Here is a 25,929-nt window from a genome sequence, read left to right as displayed (position 1 = left end):
AGTCTCCATCCTACTGTAGTGGCATAATGTGAACAAACCATATAGTGTGTATTCTAACAGAACTCTTCCATTTGACAGTGTCCTTTATAGTGGTCTGATGGTTCAGGATGAAGTTTGTTCTTTTTAAGATTTAAAAAATTCATTTGTTGCATATATCAAAGTAAAAAAATTTAAAGTTACTTCAGGAACTTGAATTGATTTTAACCTATTAGACTGGGAAAGGTGTCCTTTTGTTTGGGTGTAGGTGGAGGTGTGCCTGTTTGTTTGTTTGTTTTTACCAAACATTGAAATAGGAGAGACCATTGATAAATACACCTACAGGACAAAGTCATATTGGTGGAGGAGCACTGAGTCAGCACAACCCAAAAGGCGTTTTCAGCATGTAGGTTCAAGTTAATTGTTTAATATACCAACACATGAGTTGTTGGTAACTCTTGACACACACGCCTCCCCAAATTACTTCTTGGTCTTCCCTCAAAGTAGGTCTGTCTGTTGTGTGTTTGTGTTTGTGTGAATATGTATAACTTAACACTACGTCTGAGGTGTCTGTTTGAGATAATTTTGCATATCAGTATGTAAATATCTCATTTTTGAACAGTTGTAGAATATTGGATTATATGGATATACCATGATTTATTTAGTTATCTTTTTCTTGTTGTTGTCATGAGTGTCCTTAATTATTTCTGTGTGCATTTATGAGAATATATCCATAGGGTAAATTCCTAGACATGAAATTTGCAGGGTCAGGGGATTGTGTGTTTACATTTTTCATCGATACTGCCAAATGATTTTTCTGAGAGGTTGCACTAATTTATTTATTAACCACCAATGTCTGAAGTTGTCTAAAGGTGATAATGTTACTCGTGCTTTTGCCAACTTTAGTGTCAGACTTCCATCTTGGTCATTTTAATAGGTGGAAAATGATGTTGGTTTTAATTGCTTAGTATTTGTGTTTCTTTGACCTTTCCATTCATACTAGCCCATTTTTCTATAGGTTATTGATTTGTGAGAACTCTAGAATGGAGGGGGAGATAAAAATATTTGAATTCAATACATTGAAAATAAGCAAGATTAGCTAGATCTGTAAGAAAGTTTGTCTTTCATAATCTGAATTTGAAGTTGAGGTTTATGAGAGCAGTGTGATTTAATAATATCCTTGTTCCCATCTTCTGTTATGTTGGGCAAGGTAAAGACCAGGAGCCAACTTAATAGAACAGATCATTAAAGGCACAGGTCTAGGCCAAAAGTTATTTAGTAAATAGCTGAACAAATTTTGAATCGACTGCTGGGCTTGATTCCATAGATTGGTAGATGAGAGTGACAGTTGTTGCTTTCAATGGAACTTAGTTTTGTTGGGAAGCATTAGATTAAATAAAAATGATATCGTTGGGATTAAGTGTTCAAAGTAAAGTATGGGGTGCTCCGAGAGCATATCAGGGTTGCCTGACCTGTGTGTACTAGGTGGTCAAGGGAAACCAGAAGAACTTATTAACTGAGGTCTAAAGGATGGGTAGGAGTTGGGGAAGTTAGAGGAGGCATTGTATTGGGCATGAAGAGAGTAGTATAGACGGCAGAGACAGACATTTTTGGGCCTTTGGTTCATATTAAGGATTTAAAATATTATCTGGAGAATAATAGAAAATCTTTGAAGGATTTTAAAGCAAATGGTGGGCTGCCAAAAATCTGAGGCATTGTGGCAATGGTACAGGAATACGCTGGCTTTATCCACCTCGTTTTTCACCCACCTCAGCTGTTAAGCAGCCAGCTGCAGCTGACTGAACTCCGTGGTCCTGTCTGGGACAGATAGAATTCATTCAGGAATCACCTGTGGATTATACAGTTTCTGTGACAAAGAAAATTAGTTTCTGCCATATAACCAACTATTTATCTATATGAGCATGTCTTCTAGTCTGTAGTGATAATCAGTTTACCAGGGAAATAAATGAGGCTGTCCAACAGTCAGTAGTAAGTCTTTAATAGAATTTTATTTCAAGGTAATGGCTTTTCTTCTGATTTCTTTCTGTAAGACCTATAGTAATGCTCATTGGTGTGTGTGTGTGTGTGTGTGTGTGTGTATTCAGTTATTTTGTTTAGAGAGAGAATATGAGAGCAGGGGAGGGACAGACGGAGAGAGACTCTTAAGCAGGCTTCATGCTCAGTGTAATGCCCCACGTGATCCCACGACCCTGGGAATGACTTGAGGCGAAGCCAAGTCTGATGCTCCACCCACTGAGTCACCAGACACCCATTTATTCATTTTTTTTGCTGCTTCTCCCATTTATAAGGCTTCCTCTGTAAAGAGTGTTCTTGTGTTAATAGGTAACACAGTAAAATTTTATTTGTTGTATTTATTGGCATTATTATCTGTGATTTTAAATTTCAGTCCCTGTAAAAACATGGGTGATTAAATTATATTATAATATTCTGTATTATGTCAAAATGAATAGGTATATGGTTTGTACAGTGTAAGAAAATAAGTAATGTTGTTGGTTCCTGATTATGAATAAGTAAAACTGAATTCTGAACTGATTATGAATTAGTGAAACTAGGTGGAATTTATGTAGTACTTTGACTAATTAAGTTTGTTTCATATTGTTTATCTAATAGCCCAGACTCTTCTTTTTGAAGCCTTGTAGTTGATCTTTTTTTTATTTGAATTATGTGAATTATGTAACTCTTTCTTACTTGTGTGACGAACTGAACTTCTGTTGCCCTTTAGGGGATATGCTAAACATTTTAGGTAATATTATGTCCTCACATATTAGCCAGATTTTATTATTTTTATTTGTTTGTTTTGACGTACCTGTTTACATACAAGGTCCGAGGAAAAGGGGCTACACTTAATACCCATAGTAGCTTAAAATTTATAGTTCAGACAGGTGAGATATAAGAAAATGGTTCCTCACAATATAAATATTGACCGGTCCTTAATTGCTTATACTTTATTGGTGCAAATATAACAGTACAGACACATACAGATACACTGGGACATAATATTGTATTTAAGATTGTTTCCAGTGTTAGTGTGATACATCGTCGGAGAGAAGGAATAAAGAAAGAGAACTTACATTTTTAGTGATGTGACCTATCACGTACCAGTTTATATAGAGCTTACAAGCTCTTGATTGAATAGGAAAAGTTATTTTTGATCTGTGCCCAGCATGGGACACTATTTAAATTGAATGGAAGATTTGAAAAATAAGGAACCCTGTGACAGTAGAAATAAAGGAAGTGACTAGATCAGACTCGGTTTTAAGCCTTATTGCCAACAGTTTTTCTTTAAGGAATTATGAAATGGTTTGTTGCTCTTTCTGTTAATTTTGTATGCCTTAATAAAAATTTATGGCCCTGTTATTTTCAAATTATCAAAATTCACTTGAAAGTCATTTTTGTAATTTTCTTCTGGAATTGCTTGTTTTGATTAGTTCCTTTAGTTTAATTTGCTCTACATAAAGGTACACCTAGCTTTAAATGAAAGTAAATTTTTTCACTGAAAACTTGGAAAAGAGTATACATTACAGTAGTTTCTAGGTATGTCTCATATTTTAGCCTGGATTCCACAAGGGAAACAAAATGGAAATAATGTCTTGACATTCGTACCCCATACCAAATCCACACTCCTGGTATTGTTTGTTTTTGGAATACACTGGGAACTGCAGTTTGAAATCTTGTGAATTTTTGCTTTAATGTATATTGTAGTAACTTTTCTGCATTAATTTTAAGAGATGGTAGCCCATGGATTTAAAAAATACTGTAAAATACACATTTTTTAATTTGCATCGTAAAGTACACATAACAGAATTTACCATTTTAACCATTTCTAAGTGTTTGGTTTATTGGTATTAAGTACATTCACACTGTTACGAAACCATCATCACGATCCATTTCCAAAACTGGAACTTTTCATCTTGCAAAGCTGGAACTCTATACCTATTAAACAGTAACTCTCTATGCCTTTCTTCCCCCAGCCCCTGGCAATAACCATTGTACTCTCTGTCTCTGAATTTAACTATTCTAGGTACTTCATATAGTGGGACCATATAGTATTTGTCTTTTTGTGACTGACTTGTTTCACTTAGCGTAATATCCTCTAGGTTCATTCATGTTGTAGCCTGTGTCAGGATGTCCTTTCTTCTTTCTTTCCTTTCCTTTTCTTTCTTTCTTTCTTTCTTTCTTTCTTTCTTTCTTTCTTTCTTTCTTTCTCTCTTTCTCTCTTTCTTTCTCTCTTTCTTTCTTTCTTTCTTTCTTAAAATTTTTTTTAAATGTTTATTTGTTTTTGACACAGAGACACAGCTTGAGCAGGGGAGGGACAGAGAGAGAGAGGGAGACACAGAATCTGAAGCAGGCTCCAGGCTCTGAGCTATCAGCACAGGGCCCAACGCGGGGCTTGAACTCATGAACCGCGAGATCATGACCTGAAGTCGGCTGCTTAACTGACTGAGCCACCCAGGCGCCCCAGGATCCTTTCTTTTTAAGGCTGAATAATATTCCATTTGTATCGATGTACCACATTTTGTTCATTTATCTGTCCGTGGATACTTGGGTTGTTTCTACCTTTTGCTGTTGTGAATAATGCTGCTAACATTTTAAAATATTTTGATTGAGTTGCTCCTTGATCTTTTCCAAAGGTAACATTCTCTTTCATGTATAACATAGTCATAAGAGGCATAGTCCAGTTATTAAGAGGGAAGCTTGGGTGTTGGACTTTGGGTTCAAATCCTGGCTGATCCCTTCCTGGATATTTCACTGTGGGCAATTAACCCTTCTGATGCCAATTTGTTAAACTGCCAAATGAAGGTAATAATGGTACCTCACATTCCTTGGATTAAATTAGGTATTAAATGTAAATTATACGTAAAGTGCCTAGCGTAGTGTGTAACACATAGTAGAAGTTTGTTGAATGTTACTGTTATTTAGGAAAAGGAGCCCATTGGTTCAGGTACCCATTCAAAGTACTGCAGATGCTCTCCCAATTGGGTAATAACACAAATTTGAATTTTTAAAATCATTTTTATGCTGAGAAGGCAAATACTTGGATTAAGTAATATTAACCTTTCCTTTGGGTAAGATTTTCTTTGGGCAGGGTTAGGTAAAAAAAAAAAAAAAAAAAAATAGGGTTGAATATTGGGAAAGTTGACATTATTGTCATCTTCATGGGAAAAGGTCCTAGTATCTTCACCAGTTATACTGTATAGTTTATCTAACCAGACAAGCCAAAAAAAAAAAATCAGAAGTTGGTCTTTGTTATTGCCATCTCTTTCATATCTCTATTCTATTCCAAGACTTTGAAAAACATGAAAAGTGTGGGGCCACATCTTTAGATAGGCAAACAAGATTCTGCAGCGGATAGCATAGGTTTGTAAAGTCTGGTCATCTCTAACTCAGTATTTTAGTTTCTTGTAAGATCGTGTTACTAGTTTCCCCTCAAGAAAGATGTGAACTCAGAAATGGCTTTTAATGCATTGAACACTTAAACTGAATACTCAAATCTAGAGGACCAAATATAGCCTGCTTGTTTTTGTCTTAAAACCAGTAAGTGGCCAACATTAATGGTGCACTGGATTATCATTCCTGACCAGAAGTTTCCTCCATCATTGAATGTGGATGCCACAAAGTACAGTGTTTCTGAATATGATGGTACAACTTTGAATAATTTAGATTTAATTCTAATAAAATTACGTTATGAAAGTAGTATAAAAGATTATGTTCAACTAACTAAATTTTACCCATTTGTAAGACTCTTACTTGAGTCATACTTAATAATAAGCCACTTAACCTTGTAACCAGTAAAAATGTATTCTGGCCCATAATTGTTGAAATCTTTTCTTTTTAGAAGGATGACTACTCCCACAGAATATAGTGAGTAGGGACATATTTTTGTCAAGATGAATTCGGTTATTTAAGGTCATGTAATTCAAAGCAGGGGAAAATCTAAACCACCCATTTGGTCTCTCTAACATTTAGTCCGTTAGCTTGGGAAATATTTATTTCATAAATAAAAAATCCATAATTATTGAAGTGATGTTTCTTTCAACCTATTTTATGTTTTGTACTTTTGTTTCACAGTAACTTAATGATCGACTGTAAAGTCAACGTGGGTATTAAAACAGTCAAATTCAAGATTTAGGGTACCATTTTAATGGTACCAGTTGCCATCTTACTTTATTTATTTTTTAAAAAATGTTTATTTATTCTTGAGGGAGAGGGAGACAGAGCATGAGTGGGGGAGGGTCAGAGAGAGGGACACACAGAATCTGAAGCAGGCCCCAGGCTCCAAACTGTCAGCACAGAGCCTGATGGAGGGCTTGAACCCACATATCATGAGATCATGACCTCTGAGCCAAAGTCAGACGCTTAACCAACTGAGCCACCCAGGCGTCCCATCTTACTTTAAATAAGCTTTATTTCAGGTAGTGTTTAATAGTTTTAGCAAAATTTAGTACAGAAAGAGTTACAGAGATGCAGTTTTACAGAGATGAGGATTCAGTGTATAAAACTATTAATTTGGGAATTGTGATAAGACTAGGAATCAAGGGTAAGTATTTTGGGCAGTTTGGTAAAAGTGCAAGGAAACAGATTAATTACTGATTTTCTCTGCCTCTTGAGTCCTCTTTTTTCCTCACATGATCCATCTCCAGAAATTATAGAAACCTAGTGAGGTAAAGAATTGTGACTTTGGTAGTAGAATGAGAAGCTAGAGTTGAATATATTACATAAAGGTTAGTAGCCATGTTGTAGTTCTCAAACTGCTTCATTCAGATATTGAGAATGTTTGTCTAACTTAAATGAGGATATTTTAAGTAGATTTTTAAATTTTTTTATTTTTCAGCCAAACCAAACAGGAAGCTTACTTTTCTCTACCTAGCCAATGATGTCATTCAGAACAGCAAAAGGAAGGGGCCGGAGTTTACAAAAGATTTTGCGCCAGTTATAGTGGAGGCTTTTAAACATGTTTCAAGGTATGATAATTGTTTTGGGTACTAGGTAATGTTTTAAATGCATAATATGTCCTTTTGTTAAAGTTTACTGTAAGCCATTCAAACAAAAAACAGAGAATGTATTTCTTTGAAATTTTCACTTGAAAAGACTTAACTATAAATGGCATTTGTAAATGTGTTAAATACTTTCTGTAAAGGAAAATTTTTGAACTGTCACAAAGTGGTAGGCTTTTGGAGTACTTGAATTAACAATTTTCCTTTAAGAGACCAAAAAAAGCAACTGCCATTTTGGAATGGACTTCATTAAGAATGAATGAGTATTGAATTGAAAACTTGTGTGCTTATAAAGCTGTCTGTTTTCCAGCTATTATTTCTGGATAAACGTTGTACCCTTTACTTGCATATAATTTGAAAGTTTTTTTAGTGTTTGGGTATATATCATAATACTTTTAAAGTGTTTTGGAAGTATAGGAATTTATTTAGAATAATTATAAGCCTGTTGAAAAATTTTGCTACAGAAAAGTTCTAAGGGTAAAAGTTGGTGCTTTGGCTTATGCTCTTTTTAAATGCTTATTTCCAAACATATGCAAATATTTGGTAGATTTCTGGGTAAACATTATTGGGGTAGACTGTTAAATCAGTCTAAATTACAGAATTCAGTGGTAAGTGAAGATCTGTGTTGAATGATTTAAGGATGAAAATATGCTCACCACATGCCCAAAAACTTCAGTCATAGTGGATGCATTTTTTAAAAATTACAGTGTATGAAATACTACCATATGTTACTTTCTTAAATGAATATTATTTATCTTTCAATTTAGATACTGTCTTACCATCTTTTCAGATGTTGCCATTTTTTAAGAGTTCAGTCCTAGTCCCTCTTCCTATGGTCATATTCTTCGCTTGACCTTTGGGTGATTTCATACACTGCATATATTTAGTTATTACACACCCTAATAACTCAATTAACTGTGAGATCAAGACCGGAGCCGAAGTTGGACGCTTAACTGACTGAGCCATCCAGGGGCCACTGGATGTGTTTTGTTTTAGACCTGTGTGTCTAATTGCTTAAGGAATTTCTAGTTGTATGCTTCCAGACATCTCAGATGGACTCTGTCTCATATTGAATTCACGTCACTGCGCCCTGTCAGACTTGCTCCTCCTTCAGGTTTCACTCTCCCTAGTGAATAGCAACTCCGTCTATCTGGATGCCCATATGAGAAACTAGGTGTCATCTTAAACTTTCTTTGATAGTGTAATTTATAGTGTATCACATTCTCCTTTCTCTTTCACTCCCCTTATCCATGTAGTATGTATGGTTCCCACAGTTTAGATTTTTTCTATAATGTCATTTCTATATAATTTGCAAGAACCTCTAGTGTTGTTTAATCCATTTAGGAAACTAGCCACAGTTGCAGAGCTGATCACAACACTCCCTTGCCTTTGAGTTCTCAAAACTTGATCCCAGAGATCAAGTCTGAAGTCCTGAGCAGGACTTAAGGTGATGATGCTTCTTCATGGCCCTGTCTACATCTTCAGACACATGTCTCACGTTCCTTCCACACACACACGTTTTATAGTCCACAGTTGAAGCTAACTGAACCTCTTTAAGTTCTTTCTCCCTTAAGGCTTTTATATATGTTACCTCTCCCAAGGAATTCAATAAAATATTTCTTGACCGCCTACTGTGTGCTAGCCCTGACGATACAGTAGTGAATAAGATAAAGTTCTGTCCTAGTGGAGCTTACATTTCAGTTTTTGACCAAAGTAATAACTAGGTGGACAGATGAATATATATTATGCCAGTAGATAAGTAATGTGAAGAATCAAAGTAAAGAAGAACTAGAGAGTATGACAGTGCTCATGAGAACTTTATCTCATGAGATAAAGTTTTGGAGAGGTGGCATTTGAAGGAAAGGATGAAATGAGTCACTTGAGCGTCTAAAAGACAAGGATTCTAGGTAGAGGGAATACTTGGCAGAAACAATGAGACAGTTGTGTGCTGGGCATGTTTGAGCATCAGCAGGGAGAATTGTATGGCAGAAGGTATTAAGGGAATGTGGACTGAGAAGTAGCCAGAAAGCAGAACATATCTACCTTATGGTCTGGGATAAGGCTTTTTGGTTTTATTTTTGGTATGATTGATAGCGCTTAGCAGATTGAAGAGCATTATGATTTGATTTACAATAGTAGAGCATAGAGTGAAGAGTAAGAGCTGAGGACACCAATGAGAAGACTTTAAAAATCCAGACAAGAGGTAATAGCAGTTCAGTCTGCAGTGGTAGTGATGAAGGCAGTAGGACGTGGTTGGGAGTAGTCTGTTTGCCACTTCCTTGATGTTCCAGTCCTCAGGTCTCAAATACTGCTTGCTCAGATACTTTTCTAATCTCTCTTGAACTGGGCCAGATCTCTGCATGATGCTTCTCTTTAATACTTGGTTCTTTTTTGTGGCACTTGTAAATAACAGCTGCCATAAAGCTCCATTTGTGTCTCCAGTGTCAAAGATAGTGCCTTGATCAATAAATATTTGTTAAATAAATTTAAAAATCACCTATTTGAAATCTTCTTGGCCTCATAATCAGCCGCCATTAGGTTAAGGGCATCTTCTCTACAAACACTTGTAGCTTGTACAAGCACTTTTTTTGGTTAATTTTTTGTTTATTAAGATGTCTGGGAGCACCTGGCTGGCTTAGTTGACAGAGCGTGTGACTGTTGATCTCAGGGTTGTAAGTTTGAGCCCTATGTTGGGTGTAGAGATTACCTAAAAATAAAATCTTAAACAAAAATGTCTGTAAGCTTTTAAAGGAAGCTGGGAGTATGTCTGTCTCAGTAAAAATTTGGACTGCTTTTTCTCAGAGAATGAATGTCTGACTGTATTTTAAATCACCATTGCCTTTTCAGTAACACTGTTAATTGTTAATATTTTTATTTTTTCTTTAGTGAAACTGATGAGAGTTGTAAGAAGCACCTTGGAAGGGTATTATCTATTTGGGAAGAAAGGTCTGTTTATGAGAATGATGTGTTAGAACAACTTAAGCAAGCTCTGTGTAAGTGTGTAATCTTTTATCGTGATCTCTCCATTAAAATGTTTCCTTTCATTAAAACTTTTGATGTTCTTTCAATTCAGATGGCGATAAGAAGCCTAGGAAGCGAACTTATGAACAGATAAAGGTGGATGAAAATGAAAACTGTTCCTCTCTGGGATCTCCAAGTGAACCACCACAGGTAGAAGTTTTTCTCTGTTAAGGGAGTTGTGTTACTATTACTTCATGTGGCCACTAAGCTTTATTAATTTTGAGGTTTTACTAATATAAATTGACTTTTATTATAATTCTGAGTGCAAGAAAGAAGCTTTGTGAATATCTCTTCTGATTAACAGAATGCTTATGTTTATTATAGTATGTTGTATGTTTTATATTAGGCAGTTATATTTTACATAGAAAGAGGTTATCTGATTGCTAAGTATGATTAGGTCTGGTGAGATATCTGTCACTTAAATAGTTTCCTTTTAAATAAATAAAACATTGTATGATAAGACCCTTTGTTGTATGATTTAAGTACACTGAGAATGCCATTCTTAGAGATATACAACTGCCCTTTACTGAATTTTTGCTTTCAAACATGTAAAAATGAGTGTTATAGCAGCAAGCATGTACTCATACAGTTCTATGTAACTATATAGAACCATATAGTTCCATGGTAAAATAAGACAGATTAGAGTTATTATCTTAATACCCCATGTCCTCCCAGGTTGGTACAGTATAGCATTCCTTAGCCATCAAATGATTCCAGAAAAACATTTTTAACTTTTAATTATGTGGGCATTGAGTGTTAAAGCTTCCTCCTTCTATGTTTCAAACATATAGGAGGGACAGATAAAATTTAAAAGGAGAAAATGAAGACATAGCCATACTCATAAAACAAGGTAAATATCTTTGTGGACTAGAAATGGTACAGAAGCACAATTCAGTATGTGGGCCAGAGCCTGGTTCTTGCTGAGCTTTGGTCAGGAAACAGACATGGCTTTCCAGAAATAAGTATCCTGTAGGGTAATAAGAACTCACAGTGCTCCATGGGAGTTGGAGGACTGGACCTGAATTCACTGCATGCAGCCAGAGGCTGGTTGAAACTCTTTCCCCAGTGAAAGGAGCTAGAAAGAAAGATAGAACCAATCACTGCCTAGAACTTTGTGTGTATATTCGTAGTAGTACTGGGGAAGCAGAAAGAATCTGACCAAGGTGCTCAGCTGGGACCTGAACCAAACTGCCTGTTCACTCATTGATAGGAGGTACTGAAGCCCATATGATCACCAGGGACAAGAGCTTGAATAAAAAAGTAATAAGAACATAATGTTTTGAACAACCAAACCTTAAGGTGTATATTTTTTTCTATTTGGTAATAATTTAAGACAAAGCACTTTGTGCAACAAGCCCTTTTAAGATTCCATGAACAGTATTTTATCTGAGTTTTAGATACAGAGTCTGATCCTTTTTTATTTTCCCTGATGACAGACTAACTCCAGTTGTACTTCTTAGGAGTATCTAGTACTTACATAAAACACTGTTGCTTTTCATTTTATGATGACTATTTTCAGATTAGTTGTACTGCTTAATTTTCAGTGGTTCAGCTTTGTAGTTACCATTTTGTGTCATTCTTTATAAGAATGACTAAAATTTCTCTTCGTAGGATCCACTTGAACTCATTTCATTCTCCTCTATTAGAAAGTTGTAGGCTAGTGTTGTTTTCAGACAACTGTGCTTTTTTATCTGATCTTTGACCCAGCACTAGAAACTTAGAATTAACTCATGTGGGAATGTGAATGTGAGATGAAAGCATGTGTATCGGGACCATAAAGCCAGATGACTTTTCAGAACTTCAGAAAGCTTTAGAACTTCCTAGGACTCATTAAGAAATGACAGCATAAAAGTTAATTGGGGCCCACGAGAAAAAAAGCTTCATGGTAATCGTCATTGCTCTTAAGCTCACTTTCATTTGTAGGGGGGATGTATCTTATAACAAAATTATTTTGTAAAATATTAGAATTTTAAAAACATAGTAATGAATTAAAAGCATACATGGGATAGTATATTTATTAGGTGTCATTCATTGTTATCATGCTGGATCATCTGTGTGCTAGACCCCAGTGATAGCATTTTTTTTTTTTTTTTTTTTTTTTTTTTGGTCAGGGAATAGCTTAAAGAAAAATCAGTAACTATCTATCAGTGTCATCTCAATGTATTCACAGAATTGGTTATATCCTATATTTTTCAAGTGTGTATAATTTCCTACTGTTCCAGGAACTAGTCTTAGAGATTAAAAAAAAAAAAAAAGGAGGTGGACGGGGATGGAAACCAGTAAAAATAAAATACTCATTTTTCTTTTGAGTAAATTTATAAATATTATGAATTGTGAAATTATCAGCAAAGACTTGCCCTTTCTTCCTAATTATATCTTATATGAAAGCAGTATAAGTAAAATATTCTAATGATAAAATAATTTTTACATTGGTTAAGTGTTATATAAGTATTAGCCGTCAGATATATGGAATTTTGTGATCTCTTGATCTTATTAGCAAACTGTAGGATAGTTGAAGATAACCATATTTGAACATATTCCAAAACTACATTGCTTTTGTGCTTTAAGTACATCATTTAGAAATAGACTTTGTGAGACCCTTCTGTGTTGTAGCAGAACATGATTTGTATCCTCCTTCCCCCAATATCTAATTTAGTATTAAAAATTCTCATGTATAATAATGTAATGAATATGTCATGTAAAACGTGTAACGTCTAGGTTGAAGTTATAGCCTGCTTTCCCTTCTACCACTGTATGTATTTGGCATATAAATCAACCATGTCACTTTCAGAGCCCAGTAATTATTTTTACACTGTCTCCATTGCTTGAGTATGACTTCCTCAAAGCTGAGGGCCATGTCTTATTTAATTTCCAATTTATATATTTCCAATGACTAACATAGTATAGTTTCTTTTTCTTAATATATAAAAGAAATGGACTATCTTTAAAAGCAGTTTATACTTGAAACTTTAAACAAGTATATAGCCCATAAGGATAAAGGAATATGAAATAAAATTGAGGTCTTTTGTATTTGTTTAAGCTTCATTTATTTTGGTTCTAAAGTTGTGTAACTTTTTAGACTCTAGATCTTGTTAGAGCATTACAAGATCTAGAGAATGCAGCTTCAGGTGATGCAGCAGTTCATCAGAGGATAGCGTCTTTGCCTGTTGAAGTCCAAGAAGTATCCCTACTAGATAAAATAACAGGTAAGAAAAGAAAATGTGATCTGGAACTTTGTGGAAGTCAGGGTGAGGGAACGGCATATGGCATTGTTTTTGTTGTGTAATAATTCTATTATTCTGTGCTTTTCTTAGATAAAGAATCTGGAGAAAGGCTTTCTAAAATGGTAGAGGATGCTTGTATGTTGCTGGCAGATTACAATGGCAGATTGGCGGCTGAAATAGATGATAGGAAGCAACTCACTCGAATGTTAGCAGATTTTCTTCGTTGTCAAAAGGAAGCCCTTGCAGAGAAAGAGCATAAATTGGAAGTGCGTAACCTTTTCCTTCTTTAGTGCTTATTTGTTTAATTTATTTTTTGGTAGGAATTTCAAAATATTTCTGTTCCTGTACATTTTGCATATTTTTAGACAGTGGCCCAGGTAAGCTTCTCCTTGCAGGAAAGGGCTTCTTTCTACTTGGACCAAGTCAACCTAAGTAAACTTAGAAATGTGGAATTACAGAAACGGGCTGCTTTTTAAAATTATTGATGTGAAATCCCAGTAATAGTAATTCATCATAAGAGTTTAAACTCTTCAAGAACAAAACTAGTGGGAAAATAGCAGTTAGTATGAAGTCTGGTGTCATCTATAGTAAATTATGGTTGGATTTATTGAATTCCTGTTCAGAGTACATGCAGGCTTTTAGGTATACAGTTAAGAAATAAAAAGAGTTTTTTTGGCATAGAATTTGTTGTGGGTATGCCAGTCCCCCTCTCCCAGTCCCTGAACAATTCATCAGTTTTGTTCACAAAGTCAGTCTTCAGGTTACTCTTTTGTTCCATCCCTGATTCTGATGCTTAACATATTCCCACCTCACTCCTGGCTCATACACACCCTTAGGTAGAAAGTCGCTCCTTTAAATTAAATGGTGATTGCTGCAGTTGATGAATCTGGAGGTGCAGGGTGAAAAAAGAAACATTCTCATACTTTCTTTGAGCAGAGTAGCTGTTGTTGGGTAGATGGGCCAGATTTGTTTTTGTTTTTGTTTTTTTTTTTTAAGAATCTTTTTTGACTAGTTCTTGTTTAAATTGTTTATTGCTGTAACAATTTCCTGTTGTAATTCGATGTAATAGAATTTCTAACTTATCTGGATCCCTTTATTTAAACCGTTCTCTGTAAATTTGTAGGTCTGTTAGGATACTGCCTCTATTAAGTTGCTTTTTAGTGTTCTTGTTTTAGCAGTCTCTATGCCAAAGAGGATTGTCCCTTCTACTTGTGAGACCTGCTGTTTGATCAAGAGCTTTCCCACCCCAAATTCTCAGCTCTTCATTTAGCGTTACCCCTTTTCAGTGTGGAGCAAAGTTGTTGGCACCATGCTCCACCTTTAGAAAGGTTTCCCAATTGTACATAAAAAGGAAAAGGTAAACAATTTTAAAAAGATACATGTGATACGTAACTTGCCAGTTTTGATCTTGTGATGCAACTTGTCTTAAACCTACTGTACTTGATTTACTGTTAGCAGAATTAAGGGTAAGTAATGTGCAATTCTTGTCTTTAGTCTTTTGGTATGGTTTCTTTAACTTCTATTGAGCTTCTGTTGCAGGTATTGGACATGGGCGTATCTTCTAACGATGTCATCATCATTAGCATATTCTTCCTGCTAAAAATAAATATCAAACTCCAAAGCCTGTATCGTCTCATGTTTTTGAAGATTCAAGACTGAAACTTTGTTTTTCTACTGTATGCTTTTTCACTTAAGTTGGTTATTTATTACTGGTTACAAAAATAGAATTTATGTTTGAAATGTAAGTGTAGGAATAGATCAGATGTCACCCTCCAGTTACCTCTTTTCCCAGTTCCTTTCAGCTAGATTGCGTAGTTGATAGTTCTGGTGATGAGGTTGATGATAATAATAACAGTAACATTTACCATGTGTCAGGTGCTATTGTAAGCATGTCACATCTGTCAGCTCATTTAATCCTACATAGCAGGAAGAATTATCCCCAATTTACAGGTAAAGAAACTGAGGCACAGGGAAATTACATAACTTGCCCAAGGTCACAAAGAGATTGTAAATTGTTAAGAACCCGGGGACTCCGCCTCCAAAAGACACATTTGCTTCCGGGTTTTACTTAAAGAAGTGTAAGATCAAAGCAAAAACTGAAACCCTATCCAGTTCTTTCTGCTTCCTCTCTCTTCAGAGGAATCTACTCTTCAGAGAAATCACTGTCTTAAAGTATTCTAGGAACGTTTTTGTTTTTCAGCGTGGATATTATCATAGTAAAAAGAGATGACCTAAATTATGCTAAACATTTTTTTACAAGTAAAAAAAAATTTACATCTCTAATAAATCAGGAAGTCATTCTACAGAACTCTGTAAATTATCATTTATAACTGATTTCTTTCTCAGAAGATTATGGAAATGATTTTAGATATTTAGACATTTTTTGTGTCAAGTAGGTGGCATCACTTTGAAGTTGAGACAGAGAGGTCAAGATTTATACTTCCCATGTAAGCTGTGATGTCATCAAACAGTTTTCAGTTATCTGCATCTTTGAGCATCACCTGTCATTGACCAGGTATTGATGACTCATTGGTTTTTCGTTTTTTGTTTTTTGTTTTTTTTTCTTTAAATGGAACAAAAATTTAAAGTATCAGTTCAGGGATTGTCTATTTCATGTTTTTTAAGGAGGTTGCTGTTAAAGCATTTGTAATGAATGAAAAGATAAAGTGTTTTTAAAAATTTTGGGTATTATGAATCATTTTTGGAACTTTAGCTGGTTATTAAGCAGATAACTATCTAAATGGACTATTAATCTAATTTGTATTTATAAAATCCATGTCATAGATTGTTGTAGAAATCATATTTCACCATTTAGAAGTTAAAATTATTGCATTAACTTTTGTTCACCTAGCTTATTTTGGAAGGCATTCATGGATAGAAAACGTAAAGTGACATTTTGATTTTGATACTGTTGGAGAGGGAAAAATACAGAGATCAGAAATTCTTTCACATTCAGTAAGGTAATGTCTTTGATGCTCAATTTTGGATTCTTTTTCATGATACAGTCAGTATAAGAAAACATGCTTTTATCAAATCCCTATCTATGTCATTGTACACTGACAGTGTGCTAGGATTCCATAGAAAATTGTCTAGTTTATGGAGTAGTTTTACGTAGAAAATTGGAAATCACAATTTGATTGATGGCTCTTAAATTATAGTTCTAAGGTTTGGAAGTCAGGATGGACTTCATAGAGGACTGTGTTTATCTTTTGCAGTCTTACATCAGAATATTCTTATTTAGCTCATTTTTTTAAATGAGGCATAATATTAATTGTATGAATGTTGTTTATTTAAGTCTGTCCCTCTTCTCATGGCGATAGATTGCAGCCACTGAGTTGCTTTTATTAGTTTTGTGCATTGTATATAGTGCTGCAGAGAACATCCCATCCTGGTGATCAGGCCTGTATAATTGTGAAGGTATATCTGTGGGATTGATTCTTAGAAGCAGAATAAAATAATCTGGGTCCAAGGGAATGTATGTTTAAGTGTTGACAGTATACTCAAGCCCACCAAAGCATTCTGCCGTTTCAATTTTTTAAATTTTTTTGTGCTGCATCTATTTATGTGTGTATGTATGTGTGAATATAGTTGATGCAGTGTTATATTAGTTTCAGGTGTAAAGGCTCTGCGTTTTTTTTTGTTTTTCTTTTTAATGTTTATTTCTGAGAGACAGAGAGACAAGAGTGTGAGCGGGGGAGGGAGAGAGAGAGAGGGAGACACAGAATCCGGAGCAGGCTCCAGGCTCTGAGCTGAAGTCGGACGCTTAACCAGCTGTGGTATCCAGGTGCCCCGGGTTCTGCCTTTTTAAACTCCGTATCGTAGGAGTACATCTTTTCCTGTGTAACCTAGCACTTACTATCAGTGATCTTTTAAATTTTTGCATATCTGATACTTTACAAATTATTTTTTTGTTCACTCAGATTGGTCATCTTTTAAAAATATTTATTGGCCCGGCGCCTGGGTGGCTCAGTTGCTTGAGCATCTGACTCTTGATTTCAGGGTCGTGAGTTTGGGTCCTGTGATGGACATGAAGCAGTGTCAGGCATGAAGCCTACTTAAAAAAAAAAAAAAAAAACCTAGCCGTTTTATTTCCGTTTCAAATTTCCTATATCCTTTAACTACTTTTCTCTTTGGTTCTAAGTTTGTATGTTAATATTTGTCTTTGTTTTGGTAGATTTTGGACTTTCTGGATATAGTTAAGGTGGTCTTCTCAATTCATTACTGTAAAAATACTTTGCTATTTTTCTTTGTTTTTTCCCCTAATATTTTTATCCATTAGGATTTTTTTTTTGTTTATGATGTGACATAGAGATCTAATTGAAAGTGATAGTGAATGTCCCTTGTCATGTATTAATGATTAATCGATGACTCAGTCTGTCTCTTATTATGTTATGAAGTGCCATTTCTGTTATACTTAATTCGTGTGTGTGTGTGTGTGTGTGTGTGTGTGTGTGTACACATGGGAATGTAGTTAGTCCCTTTTCTATTCTATTGGCCAATTTGTCTTACCCACCTTTACTTATGCAGATTTTTGTTTGTATTATTTTTGGTATTGTTTGTATCTACAATTTAAATCATGATTATTGTATACATGAATTTTTACTTTCTTCCCACTTTATACATATTTAATAGCTTTCATACTTGATATTTCTCATGCCATGTTGCTAAGTAGATGTTTTTTTTTTTTTTTTTTTTTTCAACGTTTATTTATTTTTGGGACAGAGAGAGACAGAGCATAAACGGGGGAGGGGCAGAGAGAGAGGGAGACACAGAATCGGAAACAGGCTCCAGGCTCTGAGCCATCAGCCCAGAGCCTGACGCGGGGCTTGAACTCACGGACCGCGAGATCGTGACCTGGCTGAAGTCGGACGCTTAACCGACTGCGCCACCCAGGCGCCCCTAAGTAGATGTTTCTTAATTTACTTGGCCTTTTACCTGTTTCTGAATGTACTGTTTACTCTTGTTATCCTTCCCCTGTATCTGCTAGATGGTATTTTCCTGGATTTTCAAAAGTATTTAATTTCATAGAACTTTGTTTTCTCGGGCACCTGGGTGGCTCAGTTGATCAATTGTCCAACTCTTGATTTTAGCTCAGGTCGTGATCTCAAGGTTTGTGGGACTGAGCCCCCCGATGCTTAACCTAATTTTTATTTTTTAAATGCTTAAGAAAAATTTTGTTTTACCTGAGGCATTTATTATTTGTTTGTTTGCTTTTAATTTATTTATTGTGAGAGACAGCAACAGTGCAAGTGGGTGGAAGGGCCGAGAGAGGGAGAATCCCAAGAGGGCTCTGCGTTGTCAGCACAGAGCCCAATGTGGGGCTCAGACTCATGTGAGATCGTGAGCTGAGCCAAAATCAAGAGTTGGACACTTAACCAATTGAGCCACCCAGGTGCCCTTTCCCTAAGATATTCAATGATTAGAAATTTCTAATATTAATTCTCTTACTATAGGAAATAATGTTTTAAATAGTACTGAAAATTTTAAATTAAAATTTTATTGCTGGAGGTGTTTACCTGCATGTAGCAGGTTGAGCTGCTGGTTGTAACAGTCCAAAGGATGGAGAGGAATGGTGGCAGTGGCAGTGTTTGACAGCCTGATTGAAGTTGCTGAGTGGATTACAATGGGGACAAATTTCAATAGGGAAACAGAGCTTAATTAGAAAGTTTTATATTGCGGATAATGTAGGCCTGAACCTTACTTGGTGATAGCACTGAGAAAACAAAGGAATGGGCGGGATGGGAACAATTGAATCATAATTTAATTGGGTCTGAGCATAGAAAGTAGAAGGAATCAGTGATAAATGAAATTTTGGAAACCATGGGGCAAATGAATCTGGCATTGACTAAAAGGATACTAAAATAAGGGACTAGTTTTGCTGAGGAGGATGATTTGGTTTTAGGCAGGTCAAATTTTTTAACTTTTTCACTTTCATTTTTGTGCAGTGAGGTATATTATTATTTTTTTCCCAGCTTTATTGAGATAACTGACATATGAGTGAATTAAAGGGTTTTTTTTTTTTTTTTTTTGCTTTCTTAAAAAATTGAAACATAGTTGACACCAGAGTTTTTCTAGTTGTAAAACTAGTACATGTTCCTCGTAGTTTAGAAGCCATTCATAAGCACACACAGATGCCACCTAAAATCTCATTACCTCCTAAAGAACCATTGATAAGATTTGAGAGATGGAATCCCAGTGTATGCTATTTTATGTAGTCTTTTTTACACATTTACAGTAAACATTTTCTCATGATTATATTCTCATCTAAAATGAAGTATTTCTTTAACCAGCTATTTATTGTTTAGCGTTTGTTTTTTCCAGTTTCTTGTTATTAGAAAAACATGGTTTTGAATCACACTTTAGGTAAATCCTTGCTTATTTTTGATAATTTTTTCTTTTTTTTAATGTTTGTTTATTTTTGAGAGACAGAGCATGGCTTGGGGATGGGCAGAGAGAGAGGGAGATACAGAATCTAAGCAGGCTCCAGGCTCTGAGCTGTCAGCACAGAGCCCGACGTGGGACTTGAACCCACGAACCGTGAGATCATGACCTGAGCCGAAGTTGGACGCTTAACCGACTGAGCTACCCAGACACTGTGATAATTTTTTCATAAATTCCTAGATGTAGGGGGAAAAAATGAAAGCAGTGAGGCAAAGGTAATTTTAATGCTCAGTCTTCTAGAATTTAAGAAAACAAAATGATATTCTGGTGACAAAGGGAGGTGGAAGTGGAGACGTCTCAACTGCATATTAATTGATATAAATTCATAATGACACAACCTGTGTGAAGACAGTTGATAATAAGTATCAGAAACCCTTATTTTTACATAATTATTTTTTCTGCTCTTTTCCTTTTACCAGGTCATTTAAATTGCATAATGCTCTCAAGAGTAGCTAGTTGGTAGGGAGAATTCTGGGAGCCATTAAGTGATGGTATATTTTTTGCTTTTGTATTTTAAAAAACCGTAGTTGGGGCACCGGGGTGGCTCAGTTGGTAAGCATCCAACTCTTTGGCTCGGGTCATGACCTCATGGTTCCTGAATTTGAGCTCCACTCTGACAATGTCTCCCTGTGTCTCTGCCCCTCCTACACTTCCTCTCTCTCTCAAAATAAATTTAAAAACTTAAAAAACATGTGGTAAAATACACGTAAAATTGACCATCTTAACTATTTAAAAACATTTTTTTTAAGTTTTATTTTTTGAAAGAGAGTGTGTAGAGGGAGGGAGAGAAAGGATCTTAAGCAGGCCACCATGCCCACCAGGGAGCCTGATGGTGGAGCTTGATCTCGTGATTGTGAGATCATGACCTGAGCTAAAATCAAGGGTCAAGGATGTTTAATCCACTGAGCCATCCAGGTGCCGTGACTATCTTAACCATTTTTAAGTGTATGCTTCAGTAGTGTTAAGTACATTCTCGTTGCTGTGCAGCGTATCTCCAGAATTCTTTCATCTTGCAAACTGAAACTCATACCCATTACGCAGCTCTTCATTCCCTACTGTCTCCAGCCCTGACAACCACCATTCTTTCTGTCTCTGAATTTGACTAGGTACCTAATATAAGTAGAATCATGCACTTTTTGTGATTGGCTTACTTCACTCAGCATAATGTACTCTAGGTTTATTGGTGTTGTAATGTGTGCCAGAACTTTCTTCCCTTTTAAGGCTGAAATACTCCATGGTATGTATATACCACATTTTGTTTTCCCATGTGTCTTTTGGATACTTGGGTTGGTTCCACTTTATTGCTGTTGTGAATAATGCTGCTATGAACATGGGGTCTTAGCATGTATCTATTTTGAGTCCTTACTTTCAGGTCTTTTGGGTTTATACCCAGAAATGGTATTGCTGGATCATATGACAATTCTATTTTCAAATTTTTTGAGAAACTGATGTACCATAGCATACCATTCATAACAGTTGCACCATTTTATGTTACTACCAAAAATGCACAGGTTCTCATTTCCTCACATCCTTGACAGCACTTTTTATTTGGGTTTTTGTTGATAGTAGCCATCCTAATTGATTGGCTATTTGTTTATCATCTTGGAGAAATGTCTATTCAAGTCCTTTGTCTATTTTTTAAATGGGCTGTTTGTTTCATTGTTGTTATAAAGGGATGATAGATAGATAGATAGATAGATAGATAGATAGATAGATACAGTCTAAAGTTGATACTTGTTATTAAAAAGAGTTTGGAGATAATTTAATGCACCAGTGCTGGAAATTATTTTAGAACATTTCCCAAAACACATTCTCTACTTGAATGTTTCTGATGTAAAGGGAACACACTGTTTTAAGAGCAGTCTTTTCCATTTTCTGGAAAACTGCTAGAACATATATACTTTTTTATCTTAACATTTTTACAAATGTATTTGCTCAAATATATATATTTGTGTGTGTGTGTGTGTACATACATAACACATTTATGCATTGGGGAAAATGGGAAATACCAAAAATCCAGAATGGAAGATAAAAACCAAAATCTGCTATTGATATTGAAAATGCATAATTTGAAATAATAGCCCCTTACTCTCTTCCCTTCCTTTTTATAGACCCAATTTTGTTTATAGGATCTTAGATCCTTTTATTGGTGGGTAAAGAATCCTATTTTTTGTGTGTTATTGCCATTATTCATGTATTATTTGTCATGAAAAAATTTACATGAATAGCTATTTCTGTCAACTATGTCAAAATAAAGGACAGGATATAGCAGTTATGAAAAGTAACAAAAAGTCCTTGCATGTCTGAGAACAGCTTTCTTTTTTGCTCACCCATCACTGACTGCTTCACTGAATGTAGAATTCTTGGATCGTGTCTTTTCTTTTTTTCTTTTGGCCTAGTTAATGTATTTTTGCTTTCTCTTGCACATTTAACACTTTGCCTACACATACATAGGATATTGGTCTTTTAATTTTGCCTGATGTTTGAGGGGTGCCTGGATGGCTCAGTTGGTTGGGTGTCCTGCTTTGGCTCAGGTCATGATCTCACAGTTCACGAGTTGGAGCCCCACATCAGGCTTTTGCTTAGGATTCTCTGTCTCCCTCTCTCTCTGCCCCCCCCCCCATTCAAAAATAAATAAGCATTTAAAAAAGTAATTTTGTTTGATGTTGGTTGATGTTCCCTTTAATTGCAAAGATCTAAGTTGCCTTTTATTTTTGCTTCTGATTTTTTTATGGTTTCTCCTTTTTTTTAAGTTAAAAAATATTTTAATGTTTGTTTATTTTTGAGAGAGAGGGGATGGGGGATGGGCAGAGAGAGAGGGAGACACAGGATCCGAAGCAAGCTCCAGGCTCTGAGCTGTCAGCACAGAGCCCGATGTAGGGCTTGAACCCATGAACTGTGAGATCATGACCTGAGCCGAAGTCAGACGCCAAAAAGACTGAGCCACCCAGGCACCCCTCTCTTTAACTTATGTGTATATTGAGTATTCTGAATCTTGACTTCATGTTTATCTTTTTTCATTTTTCCTCATGTCTATAATCTTCCTTTAGTTTCCCTTGAGTGTTTAAAAAATAGATGTTTTAGTGTTTATTTATTTTTGAGAGAGAGAGAGAGAGAGTTAAGAGTGGGGTAGGGTCAGAGAGAGAGGGATACACAGAATCTGAAGCAGGCTCTAGGCTCTGAGCTGTCAGCACACAGCCTGACACAGGCTCGAACTCAAACAGGGAGATCAGACCTGAGCCGAAGTTGGATGCAGGTGCCCCATCCCTTTTATTTTTTTTAAATGTTCATTTTTGAGAGCGAGAGCATGCATGCAAACTGGGGAGGGGCAGAGAGAGAGGGACAAAGGATCTGAAGCTGCCTCTGCACAGACAGCCCAGAGCCTTGTGCGGGACTCCAGCTTACAAATAGACAAATAGTTAAAGTCTGACACTTAACCAACTGTGCCCCCAGATGCTCCAAACTTTTTTTTTTTTTTTTTTTAGAGTATGCGGGAGAGGGGCACAGGAAGAGAGTGAGAATCCTAAGCAGGCTCCACACTCAGTGCAGAGCCTCACATGGGGCTTGATCCCATGACCCCAGAATCACAACCTGAGCCAATGTAAAAACTGGGTACTCAACTGACTGAGCCACCCAGGTGCCCCTTCCCTTGAGTTTGTTGTTTTTGTTGTATTCTTCCTTACAGCCTGCTTGTCTGGTGTTGGGAGTGGAGATTGTTTTCTCACCTTTTTATGGGACTCTGTTGAAATAAAGGGATTTATTATAGCTTTTACTTGGACAACTCACAGATCCTCCCATTCTGGGACAAGTCAGAAGGAAATCAGTCAGAGGAGATGGTAGTGCCAGAGTTTTGTGAGTTTGACAAGTCAGCCCAGATCTGGCTGGAACCTTACCTCTGTTTTGCCAGCACACCAGTACTGCAGCAGCATTCAGTACTGATTTGGTTATTGCAATCCCTGGATCATCATGGTATTGGGAGTTCCAGCAGGCACAGGTTCCCTGTTGAAGTGACCCATAGGAGAATCAAGTATAAATGTTCCTAACAAGTTAGTTACACCTCGAAAAGCTTGATACAATCTGCAGTAGTGTTTGGACCTATTTAATGTAAATGTAAAATACTGTTTAATTAGACACTAAGTTTCATAAACCTTAATGTGTTTTTTTTTTGTTTATCTTTTTTTTGTTTTTTTTTCTGCAATGAGTGCTTAAAGCTTTTGTTCTCCCTGGTTTTACATTACTTTTTCTAATCCATGGGTTTAGGAATTATGCAAGTAAATATGTGAAAGTGTATGTCTGATGAAAGCAGTGGGCTCTGAGAAAGAATCTAAGCATCATTTCAGTAAACAACATGTAACTACAGTAAGACCTATAATGTGTCTTTATATTTCTTATTTTTAAAATAAAGAATATTTAAGTAAGGTCCAGTAAATACACTTTTTTACTACAGCATGAATAATTTATGGTGTTTATTTCTGCTGTGTATAAGCTTTACTTCTAAGCTCTGAAGTATTTTTTTTTATGAAGTGTAATATTTTTGACAATGTAGCATCAGCATTTTTGATCATGTTAATTTTAGTACTACTTCATCGCTTTATTTTTTTAAGTTTGTTAATTTTGAAGGGGAGGGGCAGTGAGAGAGAGAGAGAGAGAGAGAGAGACAGAGAGAGAGAGAATCCTAAGGCTCTGTGCTGTTGGTGCGGAGTCTAACACAGGGTTCCATCCCACAAACCGTGAGGTCATGACCCAAGCTGAAATCAAAAGTTTGGGGATGCTTAACTGTCTGAGCCATCTAGGCACCCCTAAACCTCTTTATTTTTTTAACATCAGCCATTCTTGGAAGATGTTCATCAGATTCTTATAAAATTAATTTTTAAAATAATATATCTTTCTTAGTGTTTCATCCTATGGGATTTCTTAAAAACTTGACTTGTCATTTCTTATTTTGGCTTGCTTTCTTTTTAGATTTCTTAAGAATATATTTATTCTGAATTAAAGATTAAAATGTTTTTATGTGTTAAAGATATAAGGCCAGGACATAGGTCTGTGGTTAGAAGTTTTTCTTAGGTGACTTTGGCCTTAGAGTAGTGAACACTTCAGGAAGCACTTTAGCTTTGTGATGATGAGTGAAGACTCTCGAACTGGATTATAGGAGTTTAAATTCTGGCTTCAGCGCTTATTAGCTCACTGACACTCAGCAAAGCATTTGACCTCTTTGTACATCAATTTCCTCGTCTGTAAAATAGGGATAATACTTATACCTGCTTTATATGTTTATTATGTGATTTACATGAATTGGGTGCTTAAAACTGCCCAGCTTATAGTAATTACCTCAGAAGTTCCGGCCCAAACAAGAAAACGTGGAGGTTTTCTAGCCAGCCTGTGTCTTGTCTTACTGTATCTATAGTTCCTCTCAAAAAAGGAGATGTTTATATTGCTAGTTATATTCTTAGCATCTCAGGGATTGTGCCTGGATTCCTAAACTCTTAAACAATATGTTTAATCATTTTTTGAGATTCTGATTTATCTGTATCAAGGCCTACTTGTCTGTTTATGGAATCTACCTCTTTAAAATTAGGTACCAAATAAATAAATAAAATTAGGTACGGTATTTGCAATACTGTAATAATTTGCAAAATTAGGTACAATTCACCCTTTTGGTGATTTTTCATGATTTCTTGAAGGTAATTGTCTCAGAAATTAAGTTAGTCTAAAATGTTTTCTATATTTCACCCCAGTGTTCTGGAGTGTAGTTGATTATGTTAAGAGACTTGCAGTCAGAGTGTCACATGATTTCCTTGATGATTTAGATTTTCATTCTATTCCATAGAAAAAACAAAAGCAGGATAGTTGTTCAGACATTCTACCCATGACTTCTATTTTAAGATGTTAGAATAAATACATAAAACTTAGTGTAACTAATAAAGATGTATATAAAGATACATTATATATTATGTTACGTAACTTGTTTGCATAAACGCAAAATAAAAAGATCTAATGAAAAGAGGGTAAGCGAGGGGAGAGAAATAAAATGGAAAGACAAGATGAAGGAATTGAGGTGAAATATAGAGAGATAGCTGCATGCACTATTCAGTAGGCCCCTTGCTGTTTGTGCTATTTAAATTAGTTAAAATTAGGGGCCTGGGTGGCTCAGTCAGCTAAGCATCTGACTCTTGATTTCGATTCAGGTCATGATTTCAGTTTGTGGGTTTGAGCCCCGCGTCAGGCTCTGCTCTGATGCTCTGGAGCCTGCT

At 35.8% G+C, this 25,929-nt stretch overlaps 1 protein-coding gene across 4 annotated transcripts in view; it reads left to right on the top strand.

Moving 5' to 3' along the window:
• Positions 1-25,929, top strand: part of RPRD1A (regulation of nuclear pre-mRNA domain containing 1A) — a 68,514-nt gene that overhangs the window by 16,741 nt on the left and 25,844 nt on the right. For 3 of the 4 annotated variants that reach the window (XM_045459551.1, XM_045459550.1, XM_045459553.1), the window contains exons 2-6: positions 6,830-6,959; positions 9,879-9,985; positions 10,066-10,163; positions 13,093-13,219; positions 13,328-13,503. In XM_045459551.1, coding sequence (XP_045315507.1) covers positions 6,830-6,959; positions 9,879-9,985; positions 10,066-10,163; positions 13,093-13,219; positions 13,328-13,503 — 638 coding nt within the window. Of the gene's footprint in view, positions 1-6,829; positions 6,960-9,878; positions 9,986-10,065; positions 10,164-13,092; positions 13,220-13,327; positions 13,504-14,776; positions 16,861-25,929 lie in introns of those variants that run through there. The other variant, XM_045459552.1, reaches the window with a different exon arrangement.

Source organism: Leopardus geoffroyi, chromosome D3 (assembly GCF_018350155.1).
Source record: "Leopardus geoffroyi isolate Oge1 chromosome D3, O.geoffroyi_Oge1_pat1.0, whole genome shotgun sequence".
Classification (NCBI taxonomy): Eukaryota; Metazoa; Chordata; class Mammalia; order Carnivora; family Felidae; genus Leopardus; species Leopardus geoffroyi.
This window is presented reverse-complemented; position numbering and strand designations above follow the sequence as displayed.